The 13,213-nt window shown below is 37.0% G+C and overlaps 1 protein-coding gene across 9 annotated transcripts in view; it reads right to left on the bottom strand.

Annotated features, from left to right (window-relative positions):
* Positions 1 to 13,213, bottom strand: part of PATJ (PATJ crumbs cell polarity complex component) — a 358,003-nt gene that overhangs the window by 342,235 nt on the left and 2,555 nt on the right. For 8 of the 9 annotated variants that reach the window (XM_082834080.1, XM_082834079.1, XM_082834082.1 and 5 more), the window contains exons 2-5: positions 4,032 to 4,088; positions 3,767 to 3,933; positions 1,703 to 1,897; positions 249 to 388 (exon numbers count right to left, since the gene is read on the bottom strand). In XM_082834080.1, coding sequence (XP_082690206.1) covers positions 249 to 388; positions 1,703 to 1,897; positions 3,767 to 3,933; positions 4,032 to 4,053 — 524 coding nt within the window. In that variant the 5' untranslated portion in view covers positions 4,054 to 4,088. Of the gene's footprint in view, positions 1 to 248; positions 389 to 1,702; positions 1,898 to 3,766; positions 3,934 to 4,031; positions 4,541 to 13,213 lie in introns of those variants that run through there. The other variant, XM_082834076.1, reaches the window with a different exon arrangement.

The raw sequence follows: 13,213 nt of genomic DNA on the forward strand, positions 1-13,213 counted from the left end.
TAAACCACTGAAACTCTGAAACTCGGCATTCTCATCCATAAAATGGACTAATGATACTACTAGCTAGACTGCTGCCACAAGTATATGTGAGAATACCTACAAAAGGCCTAAAAACTGCATAGGAAGAGAAAATGTTAGCTGCTATTGTTAACTGTTTTGTATGACTTGTTTCTTATTCTCTTTATAAGAATGTTTTCAGAATTGTCAGAAAAAAATTAGCAAAACACAAAATGAACATCCTTCCTCACCTGCTAGCTATACTCCCTGGCTGCACTTCCTTCACGAAAATGTCGACTTCTCCCAGATTTTGACCTCTGAAGGCCACCACACTGAATCCAAGGCCTCCAGTTGAGGGCCGTTCTATATCTATATATTCAACTTGCCGGCCCTAATGAAGGGGGATTTAAAAAAAATAAAAGTCAGAGAAGTTTACATTTAACCAACACACTTTTTCTGAAGAACTGTAGTTTCTATTTTGTGAATAGCCCCAAAATAACTTCTCCTAAGTCATTTCTAGAAAACCAAATAAACTCAGCATTTCAGTAATAAATTATTTATGGAAATCCTCTCACTTGATTATTTTCAGGAGAACATAAGAGGGCATGGGCAGTGTTCTGCAACCTCAGGGAATTGGAGAGGTATTTTCACACTTCATTCACAGTATGAGATGAATTCCTAGCTGGATGAAAATTCCTGAGAAAAATGTCTTTTCCCACAGTAAATTCTAAATTACTTTGTACACGGAACTTCTCAAATTCTCTTGAAGCAAAATAAATTTTTAAACGAGGAAAATAAATTAGATTTATCAAAAATATACTAGTGTTGATCCCTAAGTCAGAAGAAGATGCATTTTTTAGGGTTCTGTTTTTAATTCTATCATAATAAATTAATATTCCATTTTATTAGGTTAATTCAAAAGATTATGGAAAGGCCACCATTCAAATGGGTTTACCTGTGACAAACAAGTATTTTATTACTTTGGCTAATAATTGCACTTATGACATGAAAACATCATAAATGTTATCAACTAATAAAAGCATCACATAAAAATAAATATTAGTCAAATTAAGGGTATAGAGCAGTAAGATCAAAAAAGCAATTAGGTATAGAACATTATTTAACTATTACACCTTAAACAGATTCTTTTTAACTTTCAAACTCAAGTTTCATTTTTTTGGATACTTGTTAGAAGGTATGGTGAACAAATAGAAAAACATCCAAAAATTCAACTATTATTTAATTTTTAATAGGTATTAAGAATAAAATGGATTACTCTTTCAAATGTTTCCCCAGATTGTCCAAATTATGTTAGTTCTAACTCCCATTAATTCTTTTTTACATAAAATTTAAAATAGTTTCAAAGGAGTTACACCTCTTCTGGTAGACATTAATTTTCCTCCTATGAGCAAAACCGTAAGAATCTTTTTCCTTACAAGTGTACAGATGTGTCAAATTGGAGTCCGTGTCTTGAAAACTCTCCTCAACACACACATGGATATTTTCCTTATGTAATTTTAAACAAATAAATTTCCAACACACATATTAGAAAATAGTATCAATTCCTCCTAACAATATAAAACCACAAGCAAACAAAACACAGACTAACACATTTTAAAGGCAAAAAGAGTGAGTGTAGGTTTCTTTTTTAACCTATAATAGGAGAAATAAAACTAAATATTCCCATGACAAGATATAACTTTACCTGAGCCATCTGTTGCATGACTGAGTTAAAATCTTCATTTCCCAACATTGGGGTCCAAGGAAACAACCCAGATACAGTCAAGTTATTAGAGGACCTATGGGCATTCCCATTAGTAATGGCACCATCCGTGAACACCAATAAACCTTTCCTAGAAAAATCAAAGTTGGCTGAACAATCTGAGGGTAGATGGCTGAGCTGTTGGAGAAAAAAAAGAGAGAGAAAATTATCAACAGAAACCTACAGACAAAAAATATTTCTATTTATTAAATATTATTTTTGTTCATCACATGAATAATGGCATGCTAAATACATACACACGAAAGAAATAAGATACAGATACATGAATCTGTGTTTATAAGGCTATAAATTTTTTATTTAGTATTACACAAAATGTTTAATTTGTTCTCATTTCCTGCCTTCTACGATTACCTCAAGTTAATAGCACGTTCAACAGCTTATTACACTTCAGATACACAGACACATTCAGTCATATAAACATGCATGTAAGACACTGAGCCCTTTTGCATTCATCTATACATTTCCATGTGGAGAGGCACAAAAGATCTGCAGGTGGTATATAACAAAAATAACTCAGTATTTATTAAGTGCTTGCTATAAGCAAAGTACTATACCAAAACTCCTTCTTACGTAATATCTCATTTAATCCTTACAATAGCCCTAGGAGATATTCTTATTTCATTTTGTGAACATGAGAACTGAGGCACACAGGGATTAAGTAACTTGCCCAAGATTAGTAGATGAATTTCAGAGCCACTTAAACACTAATTAAAAAAAAAAAAATGGGAGGAGAATCCAGTAATTATGGAAAAAGGAAAACAGAAGTTAATTTTTAAAATATCATTGGCTGAAACAAGTGCCAACACAATGGAACAAAGGTAACATCAAGAACAAATGTCAACAGGACTTCACAGAAAAAATCAACACCCGTAGAAACTCTATGAAAACAATGACAGGAAAAAAATCACGGAGATTTTATAATTGAATGAATACGATATGATTATTTACATAACAATTGCAAACTATATAAATGATTGTTATTATCATGAAGAGGCTGGTTAAGTCCACTCTTAGTCCAGTAACAGTGATTGATTTGTAGTGATCTTTCCCAATTTCTATTCCTACCAACAGCATTCATTGCTGTGATGTACTCTTCCATGATCAGAGAATACAGAAATCTAACCTTCAATATGGGGAGTGCTAAAATTCTGGTATAAATTTTGATCTAAAGACAGAAATTCACAGTAAGACATATGTGCAGAATTTAATCCTTAGTTAGTTATACAAAAATCACTTGCTAAATATTTATGCATAGGCATTTTGGTTTATCAGCAAAAAGCATTTTTTCCAAATTTTAATTTTCACATAACAACTCTGCTACATTATCTTCAATTACATTTAAAATTCTGCCCAAATTTAATCTATAAGATAGCTACTATTCAAGTTCAGCTTCTAGAATAGATGATTTAAAATCAATTTGCCAGCCCTGACCCCAAAAGAGAACCACCAAGAGGACAGTTAAAACTCTTAATTTAGGTCACTCTAAGCAGAGGTGCTATGAGTCCTGCAATTTTGAAGAAAATGTTGAGAATTCTCAAAGCATCTGACCTTTATATAAATAAGTACAAAAACCATATTCCAAAGCTAAACACAAAATTTATTACCAAAATTTTTAAACTATCCATGCCAATGCTACCCACAGGTCACAAGTCCCAATACAGTCTCTTTGCTGAATTATGAGTAGACAGGGCTTCCCTGGTGGCGCAGTGGTTGAGAGTCCGTCTGCTGACTCAGGGGACGCAGGTTCGTGCCCTGGTCCGGGAAGATCGCACATGCCGCAGAGCAGCAGGGCCCATGAGCCATGGCCGCTGAGCCTGCGCGTCCGGAGCCTGTGCTCCACAGCAGGAGAGGCCACAACAGTGACAGGCCCCCGTACCGCAAATAAAAAGAAAAAAAAAAAAGAGTAGACAGTTTGCACCTATCTCCTTCTATATTTCTTCGCTGGTTTGAATATATCAACATGTAAAACCCTGATGGGTAACTTACTTGCCCCTTCAGTTGCTTGATGGACTGTTGAAGAGTGAGTATCTGGTTGAAAAGAGGGCTCTTTAGTGTCTCATAAAACATAGAGAGCTTCTCATTCTGCGAAGTGTCACCCTTCTCCTGCAATTTTATTTTCAAGCGATCAAGAACTTGCAGGACCTGCAATTTATCTTGTTTGAAGAAGGATAATAAGAGTACAAGTTAAATCCCATCTTATATTCCATTTTTGAATAATTAATTTAGTGATAGAAGTATATAACTAGTTTACCTGTAGCAGGATTTTCAGGCATTTTGAATTACTGTCTTCAATCACTTTTAAAGAAACCTAAAGAAAAAATTTTAAATTAAAAAAGAAAAGATTTCCCATTAGTGTATACAAGTCTATAGCCCTATAGAAAAATTAAAGAAAACCTCAAGAACATTCTCCATCAAAAGACTTCACTCAGGGCTTCCCTGGTGCCATAGTGGTTAAGAATCCGCCTGCCAATACAGGGAACATGGGTTTGAGCTCTGATCCGGGAAGATCCCACATGCCGCAGAGCAACTAAGCCTGTGCGCCACAACTACCAAGCCTACGCTCTAGAGCCTGTGAGCTACAACTACTGAAACCCACGTGCTGCAACTACTGAAGCCCATGCGCCTAGAGCCCGTGCTCTGCAACGAGAAGCCACTGCAATGAGAAGCCCCTGCACCACAACAAAGAGTTGCCTCCGCTCACTGCAACCAGAGAAAGCCCGGGCACAGCAACGAGGACCCAACGCAGCCACCCAAAAAAAAAAAAACAACAAAAAACTTCATTCAGGAAATTCAGATTAAAAGCTACTACACAGCCACTAAGATGGCTAAAAACCAAAACAACATCTAATACTAGGCGTTGACCAAGATGTGAAGCAACTGGAATTCTGATACGTTGCTAGTAGGAATGTAAAATGGCACAAACACTTTGAATAATTGTTTGGCAGTTTTTTGAAAGTTAAAACTACACTTACTATATGACCCAGCACTTCCACTCCTACATACTTACCCAAGAGAAATGAAAATATATGCCTGCAAAAGACTTATAAAAGAATGCTCAGGGAATTCACTGGAGGTCCAGTGGTTAGGACTTGGAGCTTTCACTGCCGAGAGCCTGAGTTCAATCTCTGGTCAGGGAACTAAGATCCAGTAAGCCACAGGGTTTGGCCAAAAAAACAAAAGGAAAAAAAACAAGAAAGTGGGCTTCCCTGGTGGCGCAGTGGTTGAGAGTCCGTCTGACGACTCAGGGGACGCAGGTTCGTGCCCCGGTCCGGGAAGATCGCACATGCCGTGGAGCGGCTAGGCCTGTGAGCCATGGCCGCCGAGCCTGCGCGTCCGGAGCCTGTGCTCCGCAACGGCAGAGGCCACAACAGTGAGAGGCCCGCGTACCGCAAAAAAAAAAAAAAAAAAAGAATGTTCACAGAATTTTTATTTATAAAAGCCCAAAACTAGAAAAACCCAAATGTCTAATAATAGATGAATGGATAAATCAGTTATGGTATGTAAACATAATAAAATACCCAGAAATAAAAAGGGAAAACATTACTGACACACAGAACATGGGTGAATCTCAAAAACTATGTTGAGGGAAAGAAAACAGACAAAATGGATGTAAGTTGTATGATTCCATTCATATGAAGTTGAATATACAGTTATAGATTAGTTTACCTGGGCAGGGTGGAAAGGAGTTGACTGGGAAGACATTTGAGGGAGATTTTTGGGGTGATGGGAATGTTCTATGTTTTGAAAGGAGTATTGTTTACACAGATGTACACATTTGTACTTCATTGAACTGTATATTTTTAATTGTTTTATCGTATGTAAGTTATACTTTAATAAAGTTAATTTTTTTAAAAAAAGATTCTAGACTGGAAAGGAATATACAAATAAGGGATCAAGAAGATATTAGAGAGATTAGGGGAAAAAAACCCTCAAACTAGTCATCTGAGAAAGTCTCCAAAAGGTAATCACCCAATATGGCATTTTCCATGGATAATTTTTTTTTTAATTCCAGTGATTTGCTGAAAACTAGCCTAAAATGTAATCAAAACTCAAAAAGCTGCGACTTCCCTGGTGACGTAGTGGTTAAGAATCCACCTGCCAATGCAGGGGACACAGGTTCAAGCCCTGGTCCGGGAAGACCCCACATGCCACGGAGCAACTAAGCCCGTGCACCACAACTGCTGAGCCTGCAATGCACTTGAGCTAACGTGCCTATAGCCCGTGCTCCACAACAAGAGAAGCCACTGCAATGAGAAGCCTGCACACCACCATGAAGAGTAGCCCCCGTTCACCGCAGCTAAAGCTTGCGTGCAGCAACAAAGACAGAACACAGCCAAAAATATATAAATAAATAAATTCATTTAAAAAAAAACTCAAAAAGCTAGCAAACCCTTTGCTGTGTCAAAAATGGCACTTTTACAGTGGTCATTTTCACTAGTGGTACACTGTTATAATAAACCATCTAAGAAGTATGAGCACTGTACAGTCAAAATGTACTTACATCATCTCTGGATACAGTTGCTAAACACAATCTTTACCTTCTAATTCAAGGTCATTAAGTAAGAAAGCATATTAAAAACCAGTAAGGAATGCCTTTGGCGTTGATAAAAGGTTCATGTATTCCATCAAAATATTCACGGGATTCCATGAGAACTACCAAAAGAACTGCTGAATAGAGCATCACAGAAACACTTCTGATGTGCTCAGCATCTCAACTGTGAAACCCTTAAAACTACCCATTGACAGGTAACTGTGAATAATGGAAGGGCAGTCACAATGTCACTGTCCTTTTCTGTAGCAGCACTAGACTAAAAGGACTGACAAGAGCAGTTTTGTGATCATTAATACATCAGCCTCTCTAAATCAAAGAAGGTAAGCGAAAACTATGAGGTACTATTTTTTATTGTTAGATTGGCATTTTTTTCTAATAATAGACTGTACTCCAGATGTCACAGAAAAACAGGTGGGAATATAAATTTGCACATTCTTTTAGGAGAGCAACTGAGCAATATCTATCAATATATTAAATTTATATTCTCTTCTGCCCAGAATCTCTCTTCTGAGGGTCTCTCCTAAAGAAGTATTTGCAAAAAGGCACACAGATGTGTGTACAAGCATATTTACTGCATTGTTTTGAATAACAAAACTCCTGGAAAAATTCAACTATCAAACGTAATCAGCCATTAAAATAATAAAGTTGGTCGGAAAGTACTGAAACAGGAACGGGTAGGAAACGGTTAACAGCAAGCCTGTGGCTCAATCCTTCAGCTGGGGATTCCCAGCTTGATACCAGACCTCCATGCAAACAAGCTAAAGGTTTTTAATAGATAACAGAGTCCGCATTTTAAAATGTCAGGAAATACCTGATCTATCTTAATTGCTTTTGTAAATAATCTGAGGACATATGGATTTATAGAGCTTGGCTGGCTGGAACATGGGAGGTAATCACAAAGACATTTTCTATTTGGGTAACTAATGGAGTACAAACCTTGGGATTCCCCAAACAAAAGCGGCTTCCTTTAAGAAAATGTTTCTGTATATATTGTTCACAACTTGTCTGATAACCCGAAACAAACAAACAAAAATGTGTCCCAAGGTTGAATTTTGCTCCTGTAAACACACTAAAAATCACAGTAAAAGTCTGTTATGAATATGTTTATAAGTGACTTAACGTCAGTCTATATATAAGTAGGTATTTTAAGCATGCTGATAATATGTCCTATATGAGAAAGTGACATTCTTTGGAAGCTGTGTCTACTGGCTGGGGGCCCCTCCGGCAAGGAATGTTGGTGCCTAGCTCCCGTGTTAGCCTCCTGCCTGTAACATTCAAGTAATGACTAAGGTTGGTGTTGGGTAAGATCTCTCATTTACAGGAGGATGCTTTGGCAATCCAAACCTTTGTGGTAATACAGGGACATTATCTAATATATACAACCAAACAGGGAAGACAGCAAGTTTCACAGGATATATGCATTATTTGCCCCTTTTTGCAAGGAAAAAAATACATATTTGTGTGTCCATACGTTTCTAGATTTAGAAAGATAGTCAATTTAATAATACTGCTAACTTACAGGAAGTAGAAGTGGGGATGGGGAAATAAAAAATTAGACTTTTACTTTGTAGATACTAGTGTTTGAATTTTATTTAAAAGGCATGTATTATGTTTATAACTTGAAAGGTAAAAGGGACAAAAAGATAATGGCTAAGATGGCCTAATGAGAGAGCAAGACAGATATACAGCAAGGTAATGACAACACAATAGGATAATTATATTGTAAGGCACATACATACAATGGCAAAGGTGTGTACCATGTGCTCAGAGAAATCATAAAAGCAGAGTGACTCCCCTGCCTGGGGAAGTTTGGGAATGCTGGAATGAGAACACAGTAGAGACATCTCTCGTAAAAGAAAAAGAATGGAGTGTAAAAGCAGAGTGACCATTTGTCCTCATTTGCCTAAAATAGTCTCAGATTACCCAGCATCCTTATTAATAGTGCTCCACTTCACTCTCAAAAGTGTTCTAGTTTGAATGACATATAGGGCTGCCCTAAGTTAGTGCTTCTCAAATTTTAGTGTGCATCAGAATCACCTTGAGGACTTGCTAAAACACAAATTGCAGGGCCCACTCCCAATGTTTCTGATTCTGTACTTCTAAGGTGAACCCTGAGAACCTCATCTCTAACAAAGTTCCCCTGTGATCCTGGTGCAGCTAGTCTAGAGACCACAATTTGAGAACTGCTGCATAAAGGTGTAAAAGTGCATGACTGGCAGTGAAACTAGTAACTAGCTCTAAATGAACTGTTATAAGGTCTCTAAAAGCAACAGAAAGGGCAAAAAAGTAATTCAGACCAGTGTTACTACAAGTGTGGACTGGATTGATGCTTGACCCACAAAGAGATAAGTACCAAAACTGGGAATAAGCATTTAGAAATCGTGGAATGCGGCAGAGTCATGTAGATCTATTAAATTTAGGAATACAAAACACAACTTACATTGTACTTATTTTTGTAATTTCATTTTTCCAGCAATTCATTTTTCTAATAATTTTATAAAAATGTCAGTCCTTGAAAGACTGAGGGAGGGGAACCATAATCTTTTACCACCGACAGTTTGAGAAACACTGGTTTAGATAGACTATTTTGAGAGGGTTCTTATCAATAATGCTAAGTAGACTGGTCTTTATCCTGTAAGCAGCAGGAAGTAATCAAAGGCTTTTAAGTAGGGAAGTATTGAGTCCAGATTTCTATTTAAAAAGGTGGGGCTTCCCTGGTGGCACAGTGGTTGAGAATCTGCCTGCCGATGCAGGGGACACGGGTTCGAGCCCTGGTCTGGGAAGATCCCACATGCCGCGGAGCAACTAGGCCCGTGAGCCACAACTACTGAGCCTGCACGTCTGGAGCCTGTGCTCCGCAACCGTGAGAGGCCCACGCACAGCGAGGAAGAGTGGCCCCTGCTTGCCGCAACTGGAGAAAGCCCTCGTACAGAAACGAAGACCCAACACAGACCAAAAATAAATAAATAAATAATAATTTAAAATGAATATCTGCTTATTAAAAAAAGAAAATGCAAATTGTTTAAAAAAAATAAAAAGGTGATTCTGGTAACAGGATAGATTAGTGGTCTTCAAACATTTTTAAACATACATTCCTATCAGTAAAAATGTATGTTGACCACTCACCTTATTTTTTATAACTATAAACATATTAATATATTTATATGTCATATGTGTTTTAAAACATATATAAAATAGAAACATTATGAGAGTAAGGTAAAAACTAAAAAGCAAGATTTTATTGTCATTCTCCTACTCTCCCAGTAGATTGTCCTGCACATTTTGGAAACCATAGTAGTAGATGTCTCTCAGTAAGGGTTAAGGTTAGAAACTGGTTGGCCATCCAACCCTATGACTCATATTTAATAAAAGCTAAACTATGTCCACAAAGCAGGCCTGGAAAAGTACTACAATTTCACGGCATTGGGTAATATCTAAGGCCTTCAGAGTATATGAGGACAGAAGAAGAAATGCAATTAACTCTATAGCTGAACATCCAGGAAGTAACACGTACACTAAAAGGAACCTATGTTTCACTCATTTTATGGTCATAGGAAATCTTCAACCAAACAATTTTGACCTGTTTGGCCTGGCTAAGAAACTAACAGGGCTTACAGCAAGGAATTTCCAGTTTGTTTAAACATGGTAAAGCTCAGTCTACCTTGTCATAGATAGCCTACCTACAATCAGTCAGAGCATAGACATTAAAATGCCAGTGTGCCACTGTCCTCATAGTTGCACAGCCTCCAGAGAACCAGTAGTTTTTTATGTTTAACAGCTTCCACTCCATCATTGATCAAGAGAGTTTGTGCCATGAATTTTTCATGTCTGGTTCACTGCGGTATTTGATTGAAGGAAATTATTATAATATTGTGGCTTTTAAAAAATACCCATGCCCTTAGCCATCACCAATTAAGGCAATATTTGAGAAAAGCTGATGCAGAGTTAGAAATTTAATTTGATTCAAATTTCTAGGTGGAGGAAACTTATTGAAAAGATTTATTAACCTCCTCAGTTCAAGAATGTAGGCCAATTAAGGACCCTGAGAAACACACTCTTCAGACTCCCAGTAGCACACAAAAATGTAACTCCCTAGAACATCTTATGTTTCTTTCTTGAACTGAACAAGATACCTTATACCTTGAAAATTAGGTTTAACAAGACATCTTATACTTCTATCTTAAAAACTTGAGAGAAAAGATTACTGGCAATCTGTTTGGGGAAGTACAGGTAGTCAGCCTGTAACTGCAGGTGTGAATTGGGCAGATCACAGTTAGACTACATGTAACTCCTCAAGGGCAATTCCCCAGAGCTCAAGGGAACTAGGGACTCTGAACAATCTAAATGCTATTAACTGTAGATGAAGTCATGATTTCAGAAGTTATTCAAAAATTGAAGTCCATGACCAACTTTAAATTTCTTTTGCTTCCTTTGGAGTGCAAAGCTCAGATTGTGTTTACTTACCATGGCTTTGTCCTCAAAGCTCAGCATTTATGAGGTACTGATTAAACGGAACACAGACTCACCTTGCCAGAGAGTAAATGGTGGCTCTTCACTCAAACTCCACATAAACACATCTGCTGTCATCCTAATGTATAGTCAAGACAGGTGTCCTGGCCTTGTGTCCCTATCAAATGGCAAGGCCTTTTCTAAACCCCTTAGATGTGAAAAATACTATATTTTTGGCTGCTGCCAAAACACTGTACTCCTGGAATTTTGGGAAAAGATATATATAAGTTCCAAAACCATCCTGCTATTTTGGGGCCATGTGCCTAAGCCATAGGCAACTTTTAAGTCCACTTAATGTTGGACATTTAGGACATCAAAGCTGAAAGACACCATGTTAAACTCAGAATCAGAACTGAAAATTGAGTCACTTCATCAGAATAATCCAATTAGCTAAATACTAATTTTTCTCATTGAACTATTCAAAGTTAACCAATGCACATCAGTTTCTGCCTGTAACTTGGCCACTGTGTATGAACAAAGTTAAACTGTTTTATGATATGCTCTTGTTTTCCTGTTGGTGGCAGTTTTCTCCAATGATCAGCAAAAAATACAAATCTGGGCAATTTTCACACTTAGGGATCTCTGATGTGTAGCCAGTCACTCACTGAAAGAACCAGGCATTCATACTCCTCACTAATGATCAGTTTCCACCTCAGATATTCTGTTCAATTCTCCCCACATTGCAGACTGTGTGCCCTTAGCTTCTCTCCAGAAATAGAGTCATGCCACTTTTGGCATGCTTGTGATATTCAAAACAATCCTAACAAATTGCAAAATAGGCCAAACTCTGCTTTGGACACCCTTCCCACTAATGTTCACCATTCTTCCTTCTCTTGGTCTTTCCCCAGAATCCATTTTATCTGTCACTAATTCAAGTAACTAGTTTTTTGGTGTCTACTGTGAGCATTGCAGGATCATTCTGTATAATATCTCATTTATCTTCTTAACAAATGTCTAATCTCCATTTCACAATTTTAAAAAAAACAAAAAGCACTTTGAAAATGGTAATGACAGGAAGACAGTGCAACTGAGTGAAATTTAATTTCACGTTGTGGGGAGGGACGGTAAACGGTTAAAGACATTTTTAGCAGGTAACTACTTTAAAAATGAGAGTCAGATATTACAAATTTTCAATAGAGAGGGAATGAATGTTTGTAAACCTGACTGTCAACATCTACTTAACTCATCTTCCTCTTCTACCACACTCTGCCCTGGAGCTTCAAGTTTCAGAAAATAATACGGAGAGGGACTGCCTTTCTCAAGGCAGAAGCCTTACCCAGCCCCAATTATCAAAGTCACACCCATCAATTAAAGGCTAAAGCTAAATGAAAACAGGACAGTCCCAGAAAGGCTGCAGACCTGGGCTTCAAAGCTTTCTACCAACCAGACACCGTGGGCACAGCATCAAAGCAAAGAACAAGACCAGTTTGGTTTTGTTCTTTTAAGAGTAAGAGCAACATTAGAGAATGCTCATTTCACAGAGATTTTACTAACTTCATTCAGTCACAAGGCAGCTTCACAAATGCATGCAATCAATATAGACAGAATTCAAATCTGAAATTCTTAAAACACACTATCTTTGTTTACAATATTACTGTTTGGCAGGCTTTTAAACTATATAAATGGTAATTATACTGTATATTTATCCTTCAGCAATTTTTTTTAACTCAACTTTACATTTTTAAGATTTAGTCATGATGACATACACAGCTAATCTGTTGATGAGCATTTCCTATTGGTCACTAACACAAAAACAGGATTAGAACTAAATATCTACTTTGATAACCAACATTTTTCCAGTTGGTTCAATAACCAATTCTCGAAATATGGAAGAATCTATAGCTTACAAGCTGTGAAATCATAGAGAGCTGGGTTCTACTCCTGGGACCAGCTCTGTGTTGTTGCGGTCAATTGTTTAAATCTCCCTATATTTTAGTTACCTCATTTATAAAATAGTTAATAAAAAATATTAAATATTTACAGTTGAAAGGACTAAATAAGATATAAAGCAGCCTGGCATACAGTGAACATTCAATAAATGGTAGCTACTATTATCATTAATAACTCTTTTCAATCAAAATTATTTAAGATATTTGGGGGCTTCAAAAGAGCTAATAATTATTTTAGCAGAGATTTTCCCTTTGTAATCAATAGTGGTTGCTTCTCAAAAGACTGAACAACAAAAAATTTCACCAGTGCAATGAATACAAGGGAGGTGGGAGTGGGGAGGCATAAAGCTGGGAGTTTTAAAAAAAACAATTGGTTTATAAATAGAAATGTAAGGGCTTCAGTAAACCAAACCCTCTTAAGGATAAATATACACTGAATCCTAACCCAGTGCTATTCAATAGAAATAAAATGTGAGCCACATA

Source organism: Leucopleurus acutus (genome assembly GCF_964270905.1).
Source record: "Leucopleurus acutus genome assembly, chromosome: 2".
NCBI lineage: Eukaryota > Metazoa > Chordata > Mammalia > Artiodactyla > Delphinidae > Leucopleurus > Leucopleurus acutus.